The sequence below is a fragment of the Hippoglossus stenolepis genome, chromosome 4 (genome assembly GCF_022539355.2).
Source record: "Hippoglossus stenolepis isolate QCI-W04-F060 chromosome 4, HSTE1.2, whole genome shotgun sequence".
Lineage (NCBI taxonomy): Eukaryota > Metazoa > Chordata > Actinopteri > Pleuronectiformes > Pleuronectidae > Hippoglossus > Hippoglossus stenolepis.
This window is the reverse complement of record NC_061486.1, coordinates 21,609,087-21,636,901: the sequence shown is the minus strand read 5'-3', so window position 1 is coordinate 21,636,901 and position 27,815 is coordinate 21,609,087. Positions and strand designations below refer to the sequence as shown.

General features: G+C 40.7%; 1 protein-coding gene across 3 annotated transcripts; it reads right to left on the bottom strand.

The window, feature by feature from the left end:
* Positions 1–441: 441 nt before the first annotated feature.
* On the bottom strand, positions 442–24,028 carry sacs (sacsin molecular chaperone). Of its 3 annotated transcripts, none has more exons than XM_035153905.2 (11): positions 23,738–24,028; positions 23,543–23,652; positions 22,184–22,334; positions 19,537–19,627; positions 19,374–19,459; positions 18,683–18,794; positions 18,249–18,395; positions 15,752–17,237; positions 15,373–15,464; positions 14,535–14,561; positions 442–13,296 (listed from the first exon to the last, which is right to left on the bottom strand). In XM_035153905.2, the coding sequence occupies exons 2-11, from the start codon at positions 23,563–23,565 to the stop codon at positions 1,751–1,753; spliced, it is 13,761 nt and encodes a 4,586-aa protein (XP_035009796.1). In that variant the 5' UTR covers positions 23,566–23,652; positions 23,738–24,028; the 3' UTR covers positions 442–1,750. The 3 variants fall into 3 exon arrangements, with proteins under 3 accessions (XP_035009796.1, XP_035009797.1, XP_035009798.1); XM_035153906.2 differs by having other exon boundaries at positions 23,839–24,028; XM_035153907.2 differs by lacking the exon at positions 14,535–14,561.
* Between the last annotated feature and the right edge of the window lie 3,787 nt (positions 24,029–27,815).

Genomic DNA, 27,815 nt, shown 5'->3' with positions numbered 1-27,815 from the left:
CTTCTTCGGCAGTAAACAACATGGATTTGTTGGAGCGTAAATCTGTGGCCTATGGGCACACCCACACGTGATACAGATACAGTATCAGCTGCCCTGGTTATGGCACAAGCCGAATGCTATTGCTCGATTTAAATAGATATCAAGATTGAGCTCAGAATTCAATACATATATTTAATTATTTTTGTATTTAATCATGTATTCTAAGTGATTTTATTCCTAAATGAAAGCAGTGGAGTTGCTCCTGCAGGCTCTGACATTCTCATATCAATATTAATAATAAATTACGTTATATCTGAGTTAATATTTCTTTACTTAAGAAAGAAAGTAGTTGCTCTTCTTGTATAATTGAGACAAAATATGAAACATAAAGAAATGAGGCATTTCAATATGAGAATTTCAAAGTACCAACATTTTTGAAATCACAGGCAAGACTGCACTTTCTTTTGTTCAATGTCCCTTCTTTTATAAACCCACAAACAAAACCGACATCATGTAATTATTAGGCCTTCCTGCTGCACAGTGTACATTAACATGTATGATGCACAAGGTTCTCCAAGGTGGTTATTCTAAGAGACACCCTCAGCTGAGTCACCGAAACCTGGAGGTGTAAAAAACTATAACAATAATTATCTTTCAAAATAACAAGATGTTGTCAGTATGTGTATTGTCCTTCAAATAAAATGGAAACAAAGCTGTAAAAAAAACACAAGACTGGTGATGTTCTGTGTTCCTTAAACCAGAAAAATTCCAATTACCAAAAACGTATGAACAGGGTTTCATGCTGACAAAAGTTAACATGTTGAGGGTTGTGCCCAGGTTATAGCATATATATGGCTCTTTATTCTATCACACTGTCCTACTTACTATTCACAAACATTGCTGAAATAAAAGTACTTTTTGAGAACTGCCTCCCCCACAACTGTAGGGCCCCAGGGAACACGTGGTTCATATGAACAATAAAGAAAAACAGTCACCAAAGGTTAGTGTATGGAGAGCAACCAACATTTAACATATTTTAAAAAACAACATAAAAAGTTTTCCATTCAGTCGAAATCTCCCAAATTTGCTGGGGCGCAACAAGCGCTGTACAAGTGCAAGTGCGAATACATGAGGAGTTTCAAAAAACTGCTCAGTCCATAAACAAGTGACTGGCTATGTTACAGAACATTTACAAATGTACAGAAATCATATGAACCTTTAAAAAAAGAACATTTATAAACATGATTGTATTTCCTTGCCTCACACGTTGCATGACAGTAATTGCAGTATTGACAGTTTGAGTTGCTCTATTTCCTTATCACAAGCGCAACCTTTAAGTACACTCAACTGGTTTCTGTAGCAAGAAAATATATTTATATATGTTTTATAAAAGATAAAGTAAAAAAAGCAGCATATATTTTAATATAACTCATAACTTGAAGCAAATAGATCTAGTATATGGGGACTTTGGTAAACAAACATTTTGCTGAGGCATTTATACAGCATATGCAGATTTTTTTTACCTATTACAGCAGATCTATAGTGTAACAGCCGAATGGGGTATGGTAGCCACACAGTTCTTTACTATGCATGACCCACAGAACCATCATCACAGGTAGAAACTGCATATGTACCATAAGCTGCCAGCTGGATTCTTCAGTTTTTATTCTATGAGATATACATGATCTGTATTGCACACAGCCAAGGGTGTCCACTGTACCACAGAGGATCAATGCATACTGTTGTTTCACTGTTTTCTTTTACAACAGTGCTATATTTTTTGCTGCACAAAGGTTTCAAGCTTTATGATAATCCGTGCAGTACATTCCATCACTCTCATCGCCACCTCTGATGTGTATCTGTCATTGGGAATCTGTGGAAAAGGCAGGAGATCGGGGTAGCGAGTTCTCAGGCTGTCCACACCGTATCCCTCCAGGATCTGAACATCGTTGGCAAGGCCTTTTAACTGGGTGTTGTGCTCCTCCACTTTCTGAGCCAGAGCAGTTGGTTTCACATCTTTGTCTGACTTTCCTCTGACAGCATAGTCCGCAGCTATCAGTGCAAGTTTTGTGGCAAGGTAGCATTTGAAACAAACCCACTCATTAGCATTTTTATGAAGATCATTGCGAGCAGCAGAGTAGTTTGCTCTGGCTTGCCTAAGCCACCTGCGGGCTTCCACAGGGTTTCCAACTGTCTTGAAAGTTGGGGGCACGAAGAAACGATGAGAATGTGATGAACCTGCATAGTTATAATGTTCCCTGAAAGTATGCCTTTCTGACTTGTGACTTGTTGCTTCTTGGTTCCACGATGAATAAAACCTTTGAAATGAGAACTTCTCTGAATGGAAGCGGGTTGATGATGTGGAGAAGGATCTCCTGGAAGCTCTGTCTGTATTTTGCTGATCGACCAAAGTCTGTTTCTCCATTCGGCTGATCTCACTCTGCAAGTGCTTGAAGACTTCGGTGGCAACGTCCAGGTTCTCAGCATTTTTGTCTGGATGCCACTTGAGATATAATCGGCGGATTATCTTCTTTCTTTCTGTTTCAGGAAGCTTCCAAGCTTGTTCAATTACTAAGGTCAGTTCTTTTAGAATCTCAGGCAATGCATTAAGCTTGATCTTTTTTGGTGATTGTTTTTGAGGAGGAGGCCTGAGGTTTTCCTTGCCAGCAAAAAGAGGAGGGTCCATTCGTAGACCAGTAGAACGACTGTCCGGTGTTGTAGGAGTCGATGGAGCACTAGTGTCTCGAACATTGGAGCTTTCGTCTTGTCTTGAAAATTTGTACAAGTCAAGGGAACTGACTATTTTGTATTCACTGTATCCAATGTCGATCTGGAAGCATTTACCAAGGAAAACTGAGTTTTCTTCCTCTTCTCTCCCTACTTCTTGAACAATGATGGCGTATGTATATGTAGGCTGGTAGGACCCATATATGTCTCCTCCCTCTGAGTCTACAAGGTAACCCACATATTCTCCTGGATAGAATACATGCATTGGGTCCATGAGAAGTGTGTGATGTATCTCGGCTGGTATGGGTGTTCCTGGAAGAGGGAGCTCAAGTTTTGAAGGCTCTGTTTCGTCGTACTTAACACCGAGGCTGTCCAGCTTCTCTGTGATTCTGTAGATGTCATTGCAGCCCAGCATGGCAATTAGATAGGATGTGTCAGAAATCAAATTGTCTGTGGCAGATTTTAATGTCATAGCCAATGCTAGGAGAAAATTTATGTCTTTGCTGTCTGAATGCTGGATGTAGAGGTGAATCACGGCCGTCCCGTACCTCTTGAGGAAGGCAAGTGTTTCACTGCGGCTGTGTGGGATGGGACTACATCCTTTCACTCTTAATGTTGTCTGGAGTTTCTCAAAACAAGATACTTTGAGTCCTTCACAAAGTGCTTTGCAGAGACGTATGGCTTTTTCCTCATTCACAAGGTATGCATTGTCATTCTCATGTTTCATTATTCGGATTAGTCCTGTGATGAACTGCTCAGATGACAGCAACAGCTGAAGGCGGCCTTGAAGTGAGCAAAGAGCTCCAAACTGGCACATTTTTGGAGAATCCTCATCGAGTTGCTCCTCAAGAATGCTACTTAACAGTCTAGGCCTTAGTTTCTGTGGAAGTAGCATGATCAGCTTTGTGTGGAAGGCGTGATCTTTGCCCAGATAGCACTGGCTCATGTCCACAAGCATCTGAACTCCAACGTTACCCTGAATCCTGCTTTTATAGTGTGGTGCATCATCAAACACTAAACTGCTGGATTTTGCTAATCTACCATCATGGCTTGGCAAATAAAATAACAAATCTCTGAGATTCTCTAGGTCTTTGCGGATTTCCACTGGATCGTTATGGAGCGACTTAAACAATCCTGAAACAACCCTTTTCACAGTTCTCATTTCATTTGGGTCAAGCTGCTTGCCCTCTGAGTTTCTGTAAATTCGCCACAGCACTTCAACATACTGTTTGGTTGACACAACATCTTCTGTGCCAAGGAGTTTAAAGAGTTGATGAAAGGTACCGAGCTCTAGAGGCAATTTGTACAAGTAGGGTTTGAAATCAGATTCGTTGTCCAAATTGATGACAACCTCTTCAGGTTTCAGCAGTTTCCAGCCATCTTCCACCATGACAAAGGTGACCCCACGGAGCTGGAAACGGAAATCTCTTTTATCTGCATTGAGGAACTCATAGGTGGACCTTAAAACTTTGTTCCTGGTTTTCACAATTTCATCATCTGGACTGGATATGTTGCAGATGTTCTTGCAGTTGCTTATTACCTTCTCCAATGGTGGGTCCAGACTAACAGCTAACATGTTCAGCACCTGGTCAAGTTGTTCCTGTCCAGTGACAGCGCTTCCTTCCTGGTCCTTTATGCTCGATGGTGTGGCTTTCTCTGGTAGAATTGGGCAGGATGTCCAAAGCAAGTGTATAATATCTGTTTGCTTGAATTTTGGATTAACCTGAGACCCACTGAAACGAATCAGAGGAAGTGTGCCACTCATCTCTTGGTACTGCGAATGAAGCTTGATGAGCTCGTTTGGCGCTCTCTCAGGACACAGGAATGGTATCATTGAAAGCTCCTTGAGAAAAGCACCCTGGATCAGGTCTGTCCTCTCTTTGAAAATATGGTTCAAGAGAACATCGACAATGGTTTGGACTTTTTCTTTTGTCCAGCTTTCTGTCTGAGATTTTATGCTGACCTCTTTTGCAAACTGGAGAACTTGCTGTTGGGACATTTCATGTTTGAGACCAATATTTCTCAGAAAGGTTATCCACGAAGAGAGCAACAATGTTCCATTCTTTGGTTTTGACACTTGCTCAACTTTCTTGAAAAAGTCACATGGTATGAAAGATTTTGCAGGTAGCATAACTTCAAATACCTTCACAGTCTCATCATAGAAGAACTTGGTTGGCCTGAGTCTGTTTGAGTAGTCATAGATGAATGACAGTCCCTCCAGTTTCTCATAGAGCTCATCTTTTATCTTGCATGATTCTTCCATTGACAAAAGTGTGTCCTTCAAGTAGACAATGTGTTCAACTTTGGCATTATAGGAAAAACTCTCAAACTTTGGCAGGAGATGTTGAAGGTAGATGTCTATGTCATCAATTGGCAAACAGCCAAGAAAGCTGTACAGGTCTTTTAGCTGTGGACTGTCAGCAAGAAAGGAAAAGGAGGATGTGTGGGCCCATTTGTCAATGTCTGCAGTAGGAATGCCTTTTGCAAGTATGTAGTTTGCCCCATAGCATGCAATGCTGATGTGTTTCCCACTAACTGATTTAAAGCACGGGAGGAGTTTTAGGCTCTGCACATCCTGTTGTGTGAGGTTAGCTAGGTTGCAGTTGAAATACAACAGGAGAGCCTCAAAGTCCTTGTCGGTCAGGTTTGCTGCTTTGAATGCAGATGTCTGAATCATGTACTCCAAAGCTTTCAGAACACTTGATGGACTTTCAATGTTTGCTGTATGCTGTGCCAGAAATGGCATGATGGGATTCTCTTTGACACAGATTTTGTTCACTCCAAGCTGAATGCACCCTGCTTTCATTAGGGTGTGAAAGACTTTGTCATTTTGGCCATGTGGAAATATTGCTATGTTCATCAAACTCAGAGGTAAAAGCACATCATGCTCAGGGATAACTATCTTTTCTCTTGCCATGAATTTGATTCCCGGGAGCAAAGCCCAGTCTTTCAGAATGTCAAGAATTGTGTCAAAACTAGGTATGTCGGTCTGATCCTCCTTAACAGCAATATTCTCACTGATGAAGTTCCACACATTCTTTAGCCAAGACTCACTTGGAAAGGTGTCTCTCGACTTTACAGGGACCCTTGTTCGATACTCTCTTGGAAGAACAGACCCCAATAGGTCACCAAAGCTGCTGATGTCAAAAATCTTTGCCGCTCCTGCCTTCAACAGCGTGTCGCTGTACCTGATGTACAATGGATTCATGAACATTTCTTTCCTTGCTGAAATTAGCTCATGATGTGATGTCAGGAACTTTGGTCTCTTGGTATCAAATACCTGAAGCATGTTGTCCATTGTTATCAACAGAGGCAACCCCTCAATTTTGTCTTCATTTACTTCGATGTCTTTGAAGCAGTAGTCAAATAGGAGCTTCAGGCTATGAACTAGCTTGTAGTTGGACTGTTGGAGACGGCAGGGGAGTTTTCCAACATGGCAAGATGTATCTGGTGATGAGAAAGTGTGGAGAAAGTTGCAGACATCCTCTGGTGTTACATAACTGACTGGTATCCCTGCATCCTCCAGGCAGAGGTAGAGATTTGCCGTCTCATCACAGCTGTGAACCAGGTTGAAACCAATATCCAGAAGCAACGTTTTCAGCCTGTACACATTTTCTGCCACAGACTTCCTCGAGGAAATGTTGTACTCTGTGTTTCTCAAGTGCTGAAGCTCATCTTGTAGCAGATTGTCAAAAAAGGCTCTACCTTTGTTTGCTGTGGATGTATTTACCCATGAAATATAAATGACAGAGTGCATGTCTGAATTGTCACTTTGTGCTGCTCGGACTACGGGAAGCAGACGCTTCAGGTCGGCATGGATACAGTTGTACACTGCTTTAACAAGGCAATACCAGTCTGGCTGTATATCAAGTCTGTTGGCTGGGAAGAAGAACAGATATTTCCGCAGCGTATCTTTAACAACATGAAGTGGAGTCCCTTGGAGTACGGTCATGGTGGGATCAGGGCCTGAGAAGTATAGACGCTTAAGCTGAATCAGCAGCTCCACACAGGCAGGGGCTATCAGTGATGTCATCATATTATTATTCCAGTCACTCCTCACCCCAACTCCATTGTCATCTCTCCACAGGTTTCTTCTAGCAGAGTCTAGAGCAAAGTGACCATTTACATGAAATGGTAATCCAGTCTCCAGTGAAAGGGGCAGAAAGCAGAAGGCTCTGTGAGGTTTTTTGTAGTTGTGGCTTACACATGCAGCTACCCCTCCACGTGGAAACAGAGTTATGTCTTCGTTTTTATGAGCTGAGATCACACTTTTTGAGACATTTTCAAGGTTAGGGAAGCCCGATCGGTTACAGATCATCCATGTAGTCAAATTTCCATCAGTGTCCTGTATGTCCATAGTGTAGGTGATCTGTTGCACAGGGATAGCAGTGAGCTGCTTCTTTTTGGTCACACTATCAATGACTGAGGCATGAAACTGTTTGCGTTTCAGCCGATCACCATCTGTTATTTTGGCGGTCACAGAATAAAGGACTTTTAGTTCTCCTGATGCATTATCAATTTCACAGATGGATATTTTCTCCATGTGGTTGAGAAACATCAGAAGCTCTGCACCGTCAGATTTTAGCTTATCCAAAAGGTTTTGCACCATTCTGTCTGATGCAGGGACTGAACTTATCTCTGAGGTTTTTGCCATATCTTTAGAGCGAATGGGGAATCTGAACATTGTGCTACGTTCCAACTTAAAATGAATTCCTAAGTAAAGGCTTAAGACATCTGAAAACTGAGATCTGAAGTCAGAGTCCAAGTCTCTAAACATTCTTCCAGGACTCACAGATGTAGCCCCAGGTGCATACTGTGCATGAGGATCAAATATGCACAGAATGTCATTGTTTGAGATGAAGGACGGGCAGTCAGTGATGTGATAGACAGAGTTGAATCCTATACCATATTGACCAGTTTTGCCCGGATTTGCCTCTTTTGTTCCTCTTCCAAGATTCTGTATACCTCTGACATCATCCTCCGTGAAAGGCTGGTTGTTATACACACAGAGTGCAGGGCCTTGCATCCGGATCCATTTATCATCGAATATTCTTTCTGTGGGGTGTGTCCTTGGATCAAACACAAAGTAAATTTCAGTAGCTTTGGCATCATCTGCATTTTGAAGCAGCTCTTTTAGCATTTCTTTTTCTGATGGGTAGGCATTGAGAATGCTTTTAATTCTGCTTGTGAGTTTTTCTTTCTGTCCAAACTCACTACCAAGTGGAGAGAAACAGACATTGGAAGCATACCTCTCCAAGGCTTTGTGACGTTTAGGGACTGCCCCTAGTTTCACAGCAACCTCTCTTGGAATATCCCCGTGACAGTATTTCACAGAAGAGTCTCTGACTTTGATCCATGGGCAGTCATTGTAGCATAGCGATTTTGATTGCTGCAATGTCAGATTGGAGTCAGGTAACATAATCCCACCATGATTTGCTTGGCAGTATTCTTGGTTCTTGTCTCGTATCAAGCTCCATATCCCTTCACTTATTATCCTGCGACACAACTGGAAGTTATCCTCAGTGAGTGTCCTTCGGCCACATTCCCGCTTCACACTTTCAAGAACTGCTGAGAAATCCTCAACTGCAAAATTTGGCTGTACCCCAACATTTTCAAACAACTCACGACAGCTGTTTCTATATTTGTTTGGAAGCTGATACAGATGTGGGGCTGCATCAAAATTCAGGTGGAATGCAACTTTGGAGGGATTGACATATGTGTTCTCCACCAGGATGGAGTTGAATGCTTTCAGTTCCTCTGTTATTTCTCCTTTTGCATTCTCATCCTGTAGCATTTCTTCATGTAGATACTTATAACAAGCATTTGTTATATTTTCCTGATACAGTGTGACACCATCAAAGGATTGAGACAGTTTCTTGAGCTGACTGATGACCAATCTAATTGATGGTTTCCTTATTAGACAGAGACAGTCTTTTACAGCCAATGACATTGCACCACAGCCTTTGAAAGATGGAGAATTCTCATTGAGGATTGGCTTCATCAGACACACTGTGTCCTGATGTTCAGTTGTGAAGAGTTCTCCAGCAGAGAACATTGTTGTTGGAGAAAAGTCATTCCCATGCCATGGTAGTGAGAACCCTGCAGGTCTTGTCAGAAATGGAAGGAACTTGATGTCCTGTAGCTTTTCTAAGAGCTCAGCTGCTGGTGTATCTCTCATCTTCAGTTTCTCATCAATTAGACTGAGTAGGATACTGCTACGGAAGCATGCAGCTGCATGATCACTTTCATTAAGATGAATTACAGATTCAGCTCGTTCCATCAGGTCTTCCCAGCACAGATCATCCTTTACCATGCCTAACTGCACTAGCTTCACTAAACATACAGGGTTTAGGTAGTCTTTAGAAGTCCCTTCAGGAAATCTTCCATCATCTGTGCTGTAGAGTTTAGCAACTCTTCCCTCTGGGTGAATTAGTCTGGAAGGCAAAACCAGTTCCTTATTGGGGCCAGAGCATGGAATACAAGGAGTAACCCGGAGGATTGATGCAAACTCTTCCAGTTTCTCATTCAAGACATAATGCATCAGGGGATCTCGAAGCTCTCGGTCGATTCCCTGGATGTGAGGGAAAAAGACATCTGAAAAGAACTGCTTCTCTGTCAGGGTGTTTTCCATCAACTTCCCCTTACATCCAGCATCATCAAATCCCTCCTTCACCCAGTCAGGTAGCTCAACAGCACAGAGGTTTTGTGAGCCACTTTTCTTGAGGTATTTCAGGAATATCTTGAAAGCAGCAGGACCAATGTCTGGCCTACAGAGTAAAGCATCATCAAGAAATCGAACGTATTGGATTGACACCCAAGTGTTTCCATCTGAGAAAACCTTTGCGTGCTCACTATCACCTCCTTTGGCTATTTCCTGGTAGACACCCTGGCTGATCAGTGTGAAGTCATCATGCACCTGACTTGGATCTGGCCACGCTGCGTAATAGCTATAGTCGAGCAGTTCTCCACTTTCAGCCATTGAACGTAGCATTGTGAGTGCTGCTAAATAGGCCTGGACAATGACATGTCTCATGAACACAGAATTCCATCGTCCTTTGGTGTCGGTCTTCCAGATCTCTTTGCGGTTAGAAGTCACAGCGAAGCAGCCATTAATATGGATTGGAAGGCCTGTTTTGATTCTGAGGGGTAAGTAACAAAACACCTCTCCAATTGGTGTAGCATTTGTTTTTACTGTCCATTTGCGATTCTCTTCCTCTGACAACAGAACAGCCACACCTCCACAAGGCACTAGTCCAAGTCTTTTTCCACTATCACTGAGGGAAAACTTGAGTGCTTCAGTTACATCCATGCATGAGCAAATGAGCCAGTTAGTGACCTCGACTGCCTTTTGGGGCATTTCATCTGTGAGTCTTCTTGTCTGACCCCCTTTAGCAGCCATCTCAAAGTACTGGTTAGGATCTTCCTCTGAACCTCTGAACAGTGGGGAGTGCAGCTCGACAATACGTTTGAACACATTGTGAAACTCCTCCACCATAATGCGTATGATGCAGCCAGACTTAGGAACATCAGCGGGTACCTTGTTAGTGCTTGCTACTTTCTTCATAACCTTTGCTGCAGATTTAAGGATACTTAGGGGTCCATATGAGGCTTTGGATGACCACACACTTTTGTTGATGGTCACAACATCTTGTGCTCCAGCTGGATTTGGTTCTTCATATTTCAGGTATTTCAAGACCATACTTCCAACATGCTGCGTGAACAGAATGAACCGATGGCCGCATATGCTGAACTCATCAACCAGGGAATAGATGTCTGTGGTGTTGTAGTACAGAGTGCTGATTTCACTTACAGAGGCTTCATGCTCTGTTCTGAATGGAAGTCTGAACAGTGTACCATTGTATTTGTATGGGGAGTCCTGAGCTAGAGGAAGCTGGCAGTTGAAGACATTAATGAAAGGTTTGAACTGATTAGGGAATTTTCTCAGCCTTTTCTGCTGCTTGCTCCAGTTGATTTTGATCCCTGGATTAGACCTATCTCTGATGTGCTTGCTGATGTGATTGATGTTTGGATCGAACATGATCATGAACTCTCTGCTTATGATGATGGGGATGTCAGTGATGTGATAAACTGAGTTGAAACCCAAGCCAAACTTGCCAACTTTGTCTGCTTCACATCTCTTTACTGATCCACCTAACCTTGTGATATTCAGAAAGTCTGTGTCTGAAAATACAGAGTTGTTGAAAGACCACAAAGAGGGCCCATGACAAACAATCATGCCAGGGTCAAGGAGATTCTCTCGGATGTCAGAGTTTTTTCTCATGTCAATGAGGAAACTGCACTCTGTTGCACTTGCATCATCAGCATTCTGGAGGAGCTCTTTAAAAATGTCTGCTACAGAGGGATATTCCTCCAAGATGTTCTTTATTCTTACTGTTAGAGGTTCTCGTTGGCCTGATTGTTCAAAGCCAAGGTTCTCTGGGTTTATCAGCCTTGTGCTCAAACATGGCACCTTCAGCCACTCTGCAGTTTTCATTGGGATATCATCGTGGACTAATATAATTGGCTCTGATGCATCCTCAAGTAAGTCATTCAAATCGTCAACCTTGATGTCACAGTAGGTGCATTCGTGAATGAGCTTCATGGCTAATTTACTTGGGTCCTTGTAACAAAGAATTGGCACATGCATGTTGGTTTCTACAGGTATCTGATTGTTGTACAGCCATCTCAGGATGTTGATCAAAAGTAGGATATCATGTTTGCTTTCCTCCTTGGTAATCTCTCCTTCACATCTTTGTTGGATGGTGCTGATGACTTCAAACACATGGCTTGGGACAACCTCTTCAACCGACCCACAAAACTTGAAAAGCTTGTGAAACTTTCGGATTGTCTTTGGCAGGGAGTACAGGTAAGGCTGCAAGTCTAGATCAGGGAGAGGTTTAAGGACCGTGTGTCCAGGTGATGAGAATGTCTTCCCTGTCCACACCCAATCAAAAGGCAGTGATTTCATAGCTTCTCTTGCATCCTCAAGATGAGCCTGCATAAAGGCATAAATCTCAAACAAGATCTGCTGAAACTGATACCAATCCTCTGTGGTGAATGCTTGGGATTTATGCCAGTCATTCACTGCTTTCAGGTGTTGCAATACCTGATCTACCTGTGGCTCAACAGTTAGTTTCAGTGCCTTCTTCATACCTGCAGATGTGTGTTCAACCAGTGCTACTGAAGATCCCACAAGCACTGCATGGGATATGTCACACATCTCTGACAAAGAGCAGATATTGAGAGTATCTCCAACCCAGGCGAGGGATTTAGGGTAAGTTAGAGGTCTTTCTTTGCAGACAGGTACCCATTTCCATTTTAGCAATGATTTCTGAGCATCAGCTGATTTTACCAGCTTGGTGTGTCTGTTTAGTATCTGCAGGAGTGTTTTTGCCTTTTTGATTACGAAATCCCACTCTGGTTCATCCCTGCTTTGTAACTCCTCTATCTTCTTTGCCACATGGAGTACATCTTTTTCACTGAGCTGCACTTCATTTCTTAGTCCCAGTTGTCTGAGTGAATGAAGAAGATCAGGGGAGGATGTGAATGTAGTTGTGGGAAACCTGGTTTCCTCTTCCATGTAGAACAGATTTTGTAGAATTTCGAGTTCAGGATCAAAAAGATCAGAGACTTTGACTGAATTTCCACAAGGCAGCTGAATGAATTTAAGAGCAGAAAGCCATCCAATCACAAATGAATTTTCATTCTTTAAAAATGCCAGATTTTTGAGTGCCCAAAGCATGATTTGACATATCTCATCGGTTGTGTAGAAGCCCTTCTCAAGATCCTGAATAATAAATTTCAAACATTCTGTTGTTTTCACCTGTTCCACATTTAGCATCTTGATGAGGCGGATTGATTCTTCATCACAGCATCCCACCAGATTTACAGATAATTTCACATCTGGTGGGTACTTGGCTCTGTGATGTAAAGCTCTAGCTCCTCTCAGTGATGTAAATGCTGAGGTGCCTTCAGAGCGGGTCCCCACTTTCTCAAAGATGGAAAGTTCAAGCAGGGTATGTTTTTCCTTCTCTGTAATGTCAGACAACCCTGCAAGAAAGTTTCTGAGTGCAATCTTCTCATCGACCGAGAAAGAAACGACTTGGCTGGATAATCGCTGTGTTGCCAATCTGTTCATTATTTGTAAGAGCACACTAGGAGAGGAAGGATGGATGTACCTCTTTAGCTGAGGGTGCTGCAAGCATGAATCCATCTTTTTTATCACTACTCCTCCAAGCCTTTCCATGATGTCAATAAGGTTTTCAGGAAGCGTTGCCTCTTTCTCATCCACAAGGATTATGGGGGATGGAGTTTTGAGACGTAGAAGCTTAACCGTGTCCATGTTTTCCTCAAGTGGCACACATGGGATCAAAGGCATGTCTTCGAAGGTACTTAGGTCATCAGCAAAATGTATGTAGAGATGCTTCCAGATAATCTTCAGCCAGGAAACTGTAGGATGCTTCAACTCTCTGTTTCCAGGTTCCCATGTGACAATGAAGTCTCTCGTTGGCCAGGCTGTTGACAGGATCTCCTTGATAAGTCGAGCTGATCGTTCAGGATTCAGCACCTGTAGCTGAGTGCAGGCTCTTCCTGTTTAAATAACAAGGAAAAGTTAAAGTTATGTAATTTTCCTTGGTTATTTTTTATGTAGAAGTTACAAAATGCTGTCTTTCAAAGTTCACACTGTTGTTTTATTGTTATTGCATGATGCAGCAACTAGAGAGGTCAAGTCTCTATCAGGAAAAATGCCTTTCACAATTAGCATTAGGATGATAGTTTTTTTCATGCACTTGACCCATTTTCACGTAATTGGGTATATTATAACAAATCAGCCACACAATAGATGTTTGACAGTTCCCCTTTTCAGAAATAAATAAATAAATCTAAATGCAAAACTGTCTAGGCTGTAATTGGTCTTATATTTGCTTTCATTTCAAAACTGATGTGTTTTGGAAAGTTAGTAGTCATGCTCAACATTTAGACTTACAGCAAAACTGCAGCACAAATTGCTGATATAAACCATGCAAACACACTTTCATATACCATATTGTGCACACACACACCTACAGTTTGTAACATTTGCACCAAAATCGTTTTAGCCTTTGCAGGGGACACCATTTTTGAAAGACACAGCAAGTAGTAAAGTGCACCATGAAACCTTTATAATATAAGTCCAAATGATGGTGAGTTAACAGGTTTCATTTATAGGTTGTAATTATACCAAATCCTAACATGTGAGTTGTTGTTTTGTTACTTATGTCTGTGAGAGTTATCTGACTGTAGTAACCATGGTGGTCTTTCACAGCAATGCGTTAGTTTTAGAGCCTGACCGATTATTTGAATTGGCTGATTAAAAAATCGGTCCAATAGGAGCCTTTCACAGACATATCAGTATCAGAGTTTATGTTTACTCATGAAAACTTTTATCTTACAGAATAATCCTTTCAGAAAGATTGTGTTTATAAAAATTGTGTTTATTTTCTTTATTCAAGTTCTATATATTTGGTTGTATAAGTGTTTTCTTTTTATTCATACTTATTTATAACAAAGTTAATTGTTTAACTGTAAAATATCAAGCCTTAATTACATTTCTTTGTCATAATCACTGCCATTACAATTATAGACTGTACATTTCTTTGTCAGTGGGCAAACTTATAAAATCGGCAAGGGATCAAATAATGATTTCCTTAATTGTATATATATCAGCCAGAATATCGGTGTATTGAAAATGTTTGACTCTCTCATATCGGTATTGGCATCGGTCAGGCTCTAAATAGTTTAAGTAAATAGAAAAATAATCGATATCTAACACATTTTCAAATACCTACCTGAGCACCCCCAAAGATACTGTTGCACTGTAATTCAAATGACAAATTTTAGAGACCTGAAATTAACTTTACCTTGTTTTTCTATCTTATTTGTATTTAAAAAATGCCATTTTCCTACGGTTTATATTTTTACTTATATTATAATCAGTAAAACACAACATAAATGATGGAGTAATTGGAAAATAGATGTGGGTTGTGGTGCTCTAACATCATCAGCAGTGGTGGGCCCACTGCAGAGACTAGAATAAAGATTTCTAATGGATGCTAATGAAAGTTGAACTGCTGCAGACACTGCAGAGTGGCAATGCAACAAAAACATTCAACAACTAGATGAAAATGTATATGAAAAATCGGACAGAAATATTTGTTCCACATTGTTATGTTACATTACAATATTGTCTGTGGCTTAGATTATGGTTTCAGATGACAGTTATGTTATTCAGCATATTTCCTCTGTCTGGCTCACAACCCTCTTGTCATAATCATGGCTGCATGTGCAGTGAGGGCAGTCAGGTTTTGATCTTATGAATCGAGATGAAACATGTGGCACAAAAATAGGTCTTCCATGAAATAGCATGCTCATGCTCTCCTTTCTGTCTCTCGCTCCTAAATGATCTATCAGCAGCGTACCAGATTTAATGCCCTGCTGGCACTGCAGGAGTAAAATGACCCAACGCTACTATAATATGGCTGAACACATATAACCCACATACCCCACATAGTTATCACGTGGACTGAAGACTTTTCAGTTTCAGTTATAGTTCTGTCAGACGTCTTACATGTTACAGTCTACTATAAATCATATTTTGCATAGATTACATGTAAATGTGGGTGTTACCTCTGGTTTTGGCTGCTTTCTTCAAACTGGCCATTACAGAAGGTTTAATGCTCTCCAATATGAACCGACCTTCCAGTCCAGGATACAGAACCCTTGGGACAAATAACACCGTCAACAATGATTTTATGTAAAAGACACAGTACTCATAATACTGAAAATCAACTGTAGGCCAAATTAATGTGCAAAATTTTCACAAATCACGTCAAGATGTTCTTGGATGAATGTATTGACAGTGCTTTAGATCAAAATCATCCAGGCTGCTGTACCTGTCCCTAAGTGGTAACTTAATACAATTGTCCATGAAATACAATTATTTCATATTACTTTCATATTTAATAATTATTCAAGGGTAAAAGGAAAATCTAAATTTAATCTCTACCTGGGGTATTCTTCAGATGCAATGTAAATGACATCCTTATCCGTGACAGAAGTTGAAAATGTTGTAAAAGTCTCATCTTGCCGTGGTAGGAGTTCCAGTCCGATTAGATCACTGTAATTAGCCTCACTAAGCACGAACTCCAGCAGCAGCAGCTTCTCCTGTGAAGGACCTTTGTGTTTGTACTTCCTGATCACCTGCCGCAACAAAGATGGGGTCACCTTCCTCACGTCGGTGGACTCATCCATGTGGGCAGCCAAGACAGAGTCCACAGCAGCTGGCACTTTTGCCACCTGCATTCCTGAGCTTTGGAGGTAGTTGATCACAGTCTCTGAAATGTCCTCGTCTGCGTCCAGCTCTGAGAATACAGTCTGGTCCACCCGGATCCAGCTCTCACTGAGGGAATAGATGACTTCCTGCTGCAGCAAGTCATGGAACAGTGGCTGAAGAATAGGTTTCCAGCGGGACTTGACCTGCTTAAGGTTCGGCCATGCCTCGTAGGTCCCTGTGGGGGACAATGGAAAGTCTTGGTCCTTTTTTGTCTGTACCCTTTTGATAGTCTCTGTGATGAGTGTGAAGTAAGCCTTAGGGATGACAGTGATTATAAGCAGCTCATTCCACAGAGCAGCTGGATCCCTCCACTGGTCCACTTCCCGCCACTTGATACTCCTACGGTTGTCTGTGAGACCGAAGAAGCCACTGACATGAACTGGAAGCCCTGTCTCACTCTCCTCCCCAGGGGGAAGAGGAAGGAAACAAAAAGCCCGTCCTGAGAAACCAGATGTGGCACCTATGTCCTCTCTGTTTATCAGAGTAAGAGGCAGGGCAATTCCAATGGTGGGCATGAACTTCAAATCATCTGCCAGAGAGTCCAGCTCAGCACACATTCCTCTCCCCCCTACTCCATTACAAACCAGCCAAGTCGTTCTGTGAGTCTCTTTAGCTTTTTCATCCTGAGTCTCGATGTTGACCTGGTAAGTGACACATGTGATGGTAGAATTGGGCACACCGTTGTTGTAGCTGTCTATTGCCTGACCCAGAGTCTTAAGTGCGTTTGGTCTTTCTAACTTATCATCAGTATTTTCTGTGGCTGTAACCTGAAACAACATGCGTTCTGTACCGTCGGATTCACGCACATGCAGCGAGATCCTCTGAACGCTTTTGAGGAAGAGGACCACTGTGTCTGCATCTGCTTTGAAAGACTCAAAGAGCTCTAAAATCTTTTCTTTGTTGTAAATGTTGCCACTGAGCTGGGAGGGCTTCATGCGGAGCGGGAAGCGAAACAGCGTTCCGGGAAAGCTGCCGTCCTGAATGGTTTTCTCGGAGCTCCCAAACATCCCAGTGTAGGGAGCAAACTGGTCAGCCAGCTCTGTGATCTCCTTAATGTCCGTCTTCAGGTTCCAACACTGGCCAGACTCATTCACTCCAAACAGAGTCTGATGAGGATCCAGCATGGCAATCTGGTCTCCACTGAATATACTGGGAGCATCTAAAATATTGAGAGGAAAAACACAAAACTATGAATAAATATACACAAACATTGATCAGCTGCCCAGTACAACTAAAGCCTGACCCACTAGTCACTGTGTAACTCTACTGATGACAGTTTAGGTTGACGATGTTGCTCAAAGGTAAGATAGGGTAGTTGTAATTAACAAGTAATAAATGAAAAGTTTAAAAAGATCAAATAAAATTGTATTCATCTATTTTTTTTTCTTTTTACAAATTTACATGTTTCATGTTTTAAATTAACATTAAAAAGCAACAATTACCACCTTGTGGTTGTAAGCCTCCATGAACCGGTCAAGTTGCAGTCACAACCTCCATCTACCTTTTTTTGCAGCAAATATGATGTCATAGCTGACCTTTGACCTTTTGGATGTAAAATATCATCACTTTACAATTTTATCCTATTATTCATTTGTGTGAAATTTGATCTCAATTAGCATATGAATTCTTGAGTTATGGTAAAAAATATGTTGTGTCAGTTCAACAAGACTGGAGTTCCCTCCCTTCCTGATATATATCCTCACAAGAATCAGATGGAAAAAAGGCCACAGTAGCCTTTGATCCCTAAACCTAGCTGTGAACATTTGAGCCGAATTTGAAGAAATTCCCTCAAGGGGGTTCCTGACATATCGACTCTAGCCGTAGCCAGCGCAGAGGCATAAAAATGTTTTACTTTCTACTAATTACTTGCTTTTGAATGTCATATAGTCATTTTATGCCAGGGTTTCACAATAAATAAAATTGCGTTTTAAAGATCAGAAGAATTTTCTGTGATTTGATTCTTATGTACAGCACATATTAGGAATTTACCAAACAACTTGATAGGCAATTTTTCAAACTGGTATAACCAACAATGTAAAAGCAGACATTGGAAGTTACACAGATAACATTTGTTTGTGCAGAATACTCTGATTCCACATAAGAGAGTAGGTTGTACTGCAAGTAATCATTTAGAAATTATTAATAGCAGATGAAGACAACTGTTTCAAACCTGTAATATGATACACAGAGTTGAATCCAATCCCAAACCGTCCCACTTTCAAAGGATCCTCTCTCTTCCTGCTCCTCGCAATCTCCTGAATCCCATTCCAGTCTTCCACAGTGAAAATAGCATCATTGTAGACATACAGTGCTGATGCTGCAATCAGATCAGAACAAATAAGTTAAAACAATACAAAAATGCATATTCGGCAAATGTACAATAATTTAGTAAAGGCAATAATGCATTATTTTAATAAGTTGCTTTTTTCCCTGTTCTTTGATGACAGGGAGGTCAGAGCAGAGCATCAACTACAGAGCAGCTGCTTCATGACACTTAAGCTGGACAGAAACCTGCCAACACAAAAGCTTGAACGTATGCTCACCATTCAAAGCACGGTGTTACTGGGTTATCCTGCTGTGCTAAAAGAGTCACTGTCTACTAACCTTGATGCTGTGCCATGTCAGGTGACCACAGCGACTCCACTCCATACTCTGTCTCATCATACATGAACTTGACTTCTGTGGCTCCAGCATCCTCAGCATTTTGAATCAACTCCTTCAAAATAAAGGCAAATACTTGCATTCATGAAGATAGGGCTTTTACAGTGAAAGTACACAATAATGTTAGTTTAATTGATGGATGCTTTTATCCAGAAAGCTTCACAGTGAAATGAGAGCATTATTAGAAGGGATGGCCCAAGTGATACCTCAACTCTTTACACACGCAATGTTGCTACCATGTAGGGTAATAGCTGGTGCCAGTAATTACAGCCAAAATAAAACGATTTTCTTTGTTTTTGAACAAGCTTGAGATACTTTCTAATTTCAAATCCCATGACACTGTATCTGTGTTATTGCCTGAACGTAGCCCTCCCGAGATTACTACCAAATTAATCTGCGTCTCTTTGGTGAGCTCACATAAAACAAAACAGGACGAAAGCTATACCACATTTTTCCTGTTTGTGCTTATTATACTAATTAGCCTGAGAATCTTTAGAATAGAAGCCAAGTTATCTGTAACTATATTCCACCAGTGTGGGGTTAAATAGGTGAATCCATAAATTAATTTTGTTATAATACTGACCTTATATGGCAAATAAAAAGACATTAATCATGAATTAACTTTTTGGGTTACCTTCAGAATCTGTCCACCTTCGGGATATCTCCTCAGGATATCTTTCAAGAATTCGACTAGTGGTGGTGTAGTTTGTCCAAACCTCCCTGCAAAAGCAGAGACAGGTAAGCTTCATTGTTGTAAGAGCTGGTTTATTGCAGAGATGCAGTGATTTTATTCATACCTCCCCCTTTAAGGCCTCCTCCCTCCAATGTGATAGATACTTCTGGGATTCCTAGGGGCACCAGGGTCCCGATCTGCACACTGTCATCCAGCTAGAATGGGTTGATAAGGAGAAAGAGCATTTGAGAGAAAAGCTTATATGGAAAAACTATATAGAAATCTCCTCAAATAACAACATAAATCAAGTACAGTTAATTAAAAAAAGAACTGGTTTTAAGAGACAATAAATAAGTTCATGTGAAGAAAATGCTGTGAATTTTGTGTTTTATTACTCACTCATATAAGCTATTAACAAACTTGTAGTTACGCGGCCGTAAAGATTCATGTATCATCACTTTCTCTACCCAGCTACCATTAAATATTTTGGGCAGTGTAACTGCAAACATTATTGTGATCGACAGTCTTTTCTTGGTGCATCTTACAGAATCGATGTAGAGGGGAGTCGGCACAGGGCCTGATACTGCTGCTGTATGAGGCTTTTCAAGGTGACACTGTGACCCACTGCACACAGCAGTCTTTGCACATCAGCACGCTATCTGGCAAACCTTCAGCCATCTTCCTCATCACGATCACTGCACAGTGCAATTATCGCCGGAAAATTCAAGATTAAGAAGTTTATGTCTTATTAATATTCAATATGGGAGAATAGAAAGGGCTTATACAGGAAATATACAGTTTTATATATATATATACAGTGATAGAGTTCATCACACTGAAGAGTGTGACGCAGTGTGGTTTCGAGTGTGGATACCCAAATCAGGATACCAAAATCAGACAAAAAATGTGGAAATTATATCAGGGTTTAATTTTTTACACTGCACATGCCTTTAATTTGGGAAAACATCAGGCTCGGGTCTGGTTCAGACTCAAAAAACAGAAGGGTAATGCCTGTCTAAGGCAAGCTTGGAGTTGTTTTAAGTTTAAGCTGCACTTAAGATCCTTCTAATAAACTGTGTTTTTCTCCTAACAAGAATGTATGTGCAGCAGTACGATCGCTTGAAGTATTTTTCCTCAACTTGGCTTCTAGGCTGAATGTTTTACTGCATTTGAGGGCACCCACCAATGGACTCTGGTTTTCAATGAATCATGCTTGTGAAACTCACAGAGAAGCAAAACTTGCCTCTCAGTTTCTCCTAAAAAGCATACCACTCCTCTGCTACAGTGTCTGGCTCAGTGCCTCATCCATCAGACTGCTGCACAGTAACATTGCATCAGGCATTACAGGAATACAATGTGAAATCTAAAATAACATTTAAGAGGAACAAAGGGAAATCTGTGTCTTCATTTTTTACAGGAAACATTTCACATTACAACACTCAATACAGAATGTAAGACTTAAATGTGCTATTCATTTGTAGGTGTAGCTTGCAGCTATTTTTTGCATATGAGATCAGGGGACTGCCAAGCACTGACCACCTGGTGCTGTCCATCAGCTAAGCCCCAAGTCATGGGGTCAACTCCAGTCATGTTAGCCCATACACTGACACAGTCACTGACACAGCCATCACAAACTACCAAACAAGAATCCTACACACCTACAGCACATTCATCTGCCATAAAACAACCAATTTATTGGGTCAACTTGGAACTTAAACTGCTACTGATGCATCTATTTGGTCCAAAATATCAAATGACAGATAATCAGCACCTTAGTTTATCTAACTAAAGTCCCTCAGTAAACTATAGAATTGTTTAATACAGTGTGTTTATGAAGTGCCTTTCATGTTGTCCAGTGAGAGTCAGAATGTTAAACTGCACACATCCTTAGCTGATATTGGATTATGCTGCATGGGTGGGCGGGTAGGTTGGCGGGTAGGTCGCTAGGTAAGTAGGATCATAGCCCTAAACTAATTTGCCATAAGATCAAAAAAAGATTTAACTAATTCCTCATAAAGATGACAAAATTATACCTAGAAGGGAGGCTCACAGTACTTCTAACAGTGAAGGCACTGTTATCAGTTTAAGTGAATGTCACCATTGACATTATTCATCCTGCAGTTATGGGTCATTAAAACAAGCTTCCTCTCTGCTTCTGCTGCTGTGGCAATTATCCACCCTCAAATTAAGAAACCTCACTTGTTCTTGTGACAGAACCACTCACAGAACAACAGACAAACAAGTAGAAATAAACTAAACTAAACTAAAAATGAACCCAACAAGTATTCAACACTGAGATAACCAAGAAAAACACACTGAATATTATGTTTATAATAATAATAATAAACCTGTGCAATACAACAGATAAACAAATATAAGAATTTAGAGGATTTACCCAGAACTGGCTTTTATAAGATCCTTAAAATATGTAAGTGTTTAACAGAAAGAGTACATAGTCATATTCAAACCAGGTTTCCTGAGTTTTGAAACTGTTTTGAACAAGATAGGTTCAGTTATGAAATTTTAACAGCAATTTACTTTTTCTAAGATCTAATTCCAGTAGCTAGAGTGCCTGTCCCGTACATGAGAATCCAAAGTGACACACAGTAGTCACACAGTATGAACACAATGAACAGATGAAACATATTTGCTGTTTCTAGGTCATCAGCATCTGAGGTATGCAAGTCTTACCTAGACAATCTTTACATTTTGTATATTTCAATCCTACTTTTACCCTGCTGTTACAAACAAACAAACAAACAAACACTCACCACTCTCCCATTGTGGGTCAGTCGCTGCTCTTTAACCGGGAGATTTGTCTCCTCGTAGAGCAACTGTTTGACCTCTTGAACAGATGTGAGGGGGGAGACCTGGTAGGACCTCAGGCCAATGCACTCATGACGGACTGTCACCCATGGCAACCTAAGAAGTACAGACACAAATGGGTTTAAGGTTGTACAACAAATTAAACTATTATGAGAAACATGTCCTCATAAGTTGTTGAAGACTTTTGCCTATACTTCTGATAATTAGTTATGACTTCTTTAACATATAGCTATATATTTAAAGGATTTAGGTTGACATAATATATATATATATATATATAGGTTGACAGTGTATATATATATATATATGTCAACCTAAATCCTTTACTTTCCATTGTGGAACATTCCTCTAAAAGTGTACTGACAAGCGACATAGTTGCTGTGATTTAATAGGTATCACAAGTCCTGCTTAAATTGATTATTGATCAAGGATTAGGTTGAGGAGAAACATGAGAATGGACAACTCACTAGGTCCATCTGTTAATGGTCCATTAGTAGCAGTTAGTCATCTTTATTAATGTCTAGTTTGATTTTCAGTATACTCTGTATAAAGCCTTTAGCCTTACTTCACTGAAGTGCTGCAAACAATCTATCAATCAATCAAACAAATGTTATTTTTTCACGGCCTGAATTCACAAATCACAATTTACCTCATAGGGCTTAAGAGCAATCGATGTCATGTGTTACAGAGCACATCAATGGGTGCATAATGCAGGGTAATGCACTATCCTTAAAATGTAAAACCAAAAACCCTTGAAGATGTTGTAACAGTTATCAAAGACTAGTTCATTGATCCCTTCCTCGAGAGAGATGTGCTGTTTCCCATCAGTGGATTGACCATCTCAGTCATTTTGTTGCTGGTTAGCTCTTAGTCATTCCATTACTACCGCACTCTAGAAATGGACTGCACTGCTATTTAAGGGAACGACATATGTGTTTAACTTATGTAAGGCAAACCTATAAGTTGCATGTCAGCGCCTAGCAGCAATAAAGCAAAACATCCCTGCTTATTCAGCATCAGAGGACTGCATGCAGCCTGCGTCCACAGTGGTGCAGTCAGTGGGGCTGGGGTGGGTGTGACAGCCTGCACAGGATGGTTTGAAAAGCCAAAGCCCCTCAGACCACATTAAGCCAAGTCCAGGACAATACATGACAATGCAATATCCAGAATGGTAAATGCTGTTGTCCCTGTTTCCTCCCTGTAGTGCGGCTGATCATCACAGTGCTGCAGGGCCGGTTGGGCCTATGAGCTGCTAACACTCACAATGCTGCAGGGTTTTATTTCAAAGCACACATGAAACTCACCACGGGTCTGGACAGGTGGCCATTTCGTTGCGATTATGTGACCCAGAACAGGCACATGTCACCGGACTATCTCTGGCATCGGGCGCAGGGATACTCCATCCGGAAAACGGCTGTGGCGAAACAAGAAAACCGTTACTTACATAAAAAGAACCCACCCGTCTACTCAGTACAACTGTGTAGTAAACACATACACACCCTTGTGTAAAAGACACATAATGACACATTAAACCAACGTGTTGGAATGGGAGGTTTGTTCAGCCTCGCTAGGAGCGTTTATCCCGACAAACCCCACTCACTCGAGTCGGTCCTGTGCGCTCCGTTAGCGGTCCCCTCACGAAGACGACTCATTTCACCACAGGTTATTGTTCCCGGTAACAACAACAACAACAATGGCGAGTGACACGACTGTTTCGATCCAACAACATCCCGTCTCCTTCAAAGGCGATGTTCTAAGAATAATGAATTACACAGAGAGCTGCGGCTGAGGACACGGAGCGAGAGGGTTCACTCCCCCGGTCACTTCCGCGTCGTCTTAAAACCGCACAGCACTCTCAGTTTACTGTTGTCCAGGAGGGTTCACCACTGAAACTAAGGAAGATATGTTCTCTTTAAGAGGCTTAATTCGTGTTTTACAACCCTCTGCCATTGCTGCAATAATAATAATATGGACCGTGAGGAAGGATTGGCCTTTTTTTTGTGCATGCGTAGTGGATAATTTGTAGTATCAATCACAGATTCTTGGATAATTTGGCTAGCTGTATGTTAATGCTGTAGTGATATCTCCACACTAATGTGCACATGGGTCTATCTATAGGTCTGTGCCATCTTTTGGGTTAGGAGAGGGGTTTGAGGTTAGAGAAATGGGTTTATTCAATACCTCACCCTGACATCCACAGACTGACCTCATGATCAAACTAACTCCTGTAGCTTTTCTTGATGAACAGGTGACTGGTGTGAGATCAGGTTCACACTTTGCAACTAACACTGCACTTTACAGCAGGATTTATACAGGGAAGTGCTATTGTTGCTTTTTGATATCATAGGCACATTAGACAATGATGTCAGGCAGGCTCCAAAGTTGTTGTCATTGTTTACAAGTTCTACGCACGCCTGTCAAATGTTGTAATCGCACGAAGAAGCTGTGCACTTGCAATCTTTGTTAAAATAAATGTTAAAATAAACGTTATTAATAATCTAGGCGGTTTTATTTTTACTACATGTTATGGAAATGTGCCACCTTTCTCTTAATCTGTACCCCAGCCTATCCCCCTCTAGACCCCTGCTGTTAAAGTCACACTGGTCTACAGAGACTGAAAAATCACAGACCTCTCATTCTGTCCATTTCTATGGGCCCAGTGTTCCGGAAGTAAAGCTATCGATATTTTTTCATTAACAATGATAGGTCAGTGGCAGCTTGAGCACTTCCAATGGCATCAAACCATCAGTTTAGACAATAAGCATCTCTACTGAAAAGGTCAGATTGAATATATTCATTATTATTAGTACAGTAATTATTATTAGTAGTAGTTATGTTTTTATCCAATTTTATTGACTCCTTTTTTTTATGTTTAATTGTTATTTTATCATACGTAGTCATTGTCAGAATTTTTTATTTGCTTTGTCTATTCTTAGTCCCTTTAAATTGCACTAACCTATATGAAAGGTGCAACACAAATAAAGTTTGATTGGTTAATTAACATGATTTGATTCTTATGACCAATTGAGGGCAGAAGAACTCCAAGCTAAAACAAATCCATACTGTTGATCAGCGATATGAATATTGACTGAAGCTGGAATTCAACATACATTGAGCAGCATTAACTCAATGTCATCTTCACGCTTCTTTTAAATCTTTCCTTATTTCCTTTATTTTCTCCACCAACCCCTGAGATAAATATAAAGGCTGCATGGCTCTTAAATAACGTTTGTTTAATAAATGGTGTGAATTGTTCTGATTGGCCCATGACAGCTAGTAATTAACTAGTAACTATAAGTAATGGCTTATATGAAAATCACACCCATACAAAAGATACAATACAAAACATACAATTTAAAATATTACAGGTTGGTATTTCATAGAAAACTGCACTTGTCATGATGGTGCCCAGGTGTATTTGACCATATGTGTATTCTAAAGAAACATACACATACATCAACAATGTACCAATGTGAATAGGTACTTTATATCAGTGCATGTGACACTGCAGGTTTTAAATCTGATCGGAGCCCGAGTGATTTATGGCATTGCATTCTGGGACGTGTAGTCGACAAACCAAAAACTGATCAGACGCCAGAGCACTGCAGTCAGAGATGCGCACATCAGGTTAGGATACAGGAACCAGCGATATTAAAGGCCTGTCCACGTCCAGATGATCAGGTTTTTTAAAGCCTATTCGGTCTGTGGTTAGAGCCCAGCAGCGGACTCAGATTAAAACCTTTGATACTGCAGCACACAGGCCTCATCAGAAACTGTCTGCTGTTCTTACACAACCTGCTCTGACTATAACCTGACACCTAACCTCTCTGATCACACCTCTGGTCCTTCAGCTCTGTAACATCCCTTTCACAACATTGTGCTGTGTGGTGCAGTGATTTGTGACAACACGTCGAAAAGTGACATCATCCCCGCGGCCCTTAAAACATAATGTGAACCCGCTGTCAGAGGCATCGTCATGGGATGGAAAACACATCCTGTGCACCAGCCTCTGCAGGATAACAGCAGGTCTGACTGTTATCAAAATATCAATACAATAAGACCCAGAAGTTGTATGTGACAATACGACAAACTTGACAGAGTATTAAGATTTAATTTCTTCTATAAATAAAGGAAAAGTGCAGTACTCTATAAAATTAAAACATTGTCAATGCTTAAATAGTCTACATTTCTATATACCGCCTCATTTACTGCCGCATTGAAGAGAGCGAGAGAGAGAGAGAGAGAGAGAGAGGTGTACTCACATTGGGAGAGCATCATGCTGGCAGCAGCAGCCTCAGTGCAGCTCCTCTGTCCTCTGCACCGCAGGGCAGCGCACAAAGTCCTTCAAATGGAAACATACATAGCATAGTATCCCACTGGAAGACTTCAGTGATGTTGTGATTCTCATGAAATCGACCATAAAATGAGATAACTCAGGGTCGTGGACACCTCCGGACAGTTTACTGCAGCTTTTAACGCATGCGCGTCTCTTAAAGCCACAGCTGCTGTGTGAAGACCTGATGGGACACGCCACACCAGGAAATAGAGGCTGGACAAAAGGGTATAGAATAGAATAGAATAGAATAGAATCTACTGAAGTTTTAATAAATAAGGAATGTTATTATGATGTTGCAATACAAATGTGATATAATACCAATATAAAACCAATAATCAATAATCAATAACAAATAATAAATAATAAATAATAAATCATCATTAGTCAATAATACATTTTTAATAATCAAGTAATCAGTGCAACAAAACTTACACCTGCTTTCATACAGTAAAAGGTGGGGTTGCTTTGCTTGTGTTGCTGTTAATAATCAATTACCAATAATCAATAATAAATTATCAATCATCATAAATCAATAGTTAATTAATCAGTGCATCAAAACCAACACCTGCTTTCATACAGTTAAAGGTGAATGACCCAACTTGCTCTAGAAAACACAAACCCTCAGTTGTGCACTAACGAAGAGCTACAATTAAACCATGACAGCATTAGACCAGTAGAGGGAGACAGCAATCTGTGATATTTTCCTTTCCAGTCTGTGTCTAAGGGAGAAGTGATGGGTGTAGTATCGTCCACTCACAGCTAGATGTCTCATATCACTGGTCACCTGTCTACAGATTTAACCTAAACACAATGTATACATACAAACACTATCAGGACATACAGTAGTCGAATGTATCTATCATAACCTCAGCTGCATGAAACTAATCTACATGATTTCATAACAAAGAACACAACTCATAAAGGTGATGAACATTTTATGACACTATAAAGTCATAATAATAGGTGTTCTCTGTTGCAAGCTGTATCAAATACATGAAACCATTGAAGCATTAATATTTCACAACAGGTTCTGTAACAGCTAATTACATTTACAAAGTAGTAACTGATTTCCTGGAATTTATATACAACATGTCCTGACATGTACAATAATTGGCCACTTTTGCTGCAGAGCTGAACTTTTGTCCTCTGTGTCTTTGCCTCGGTTCAGACACACTCTAAACTTTGTATTTGCTAGAAGTGGATGTTATCATGTAGATTTTGTGTTAATGTGGCCTTTGTCA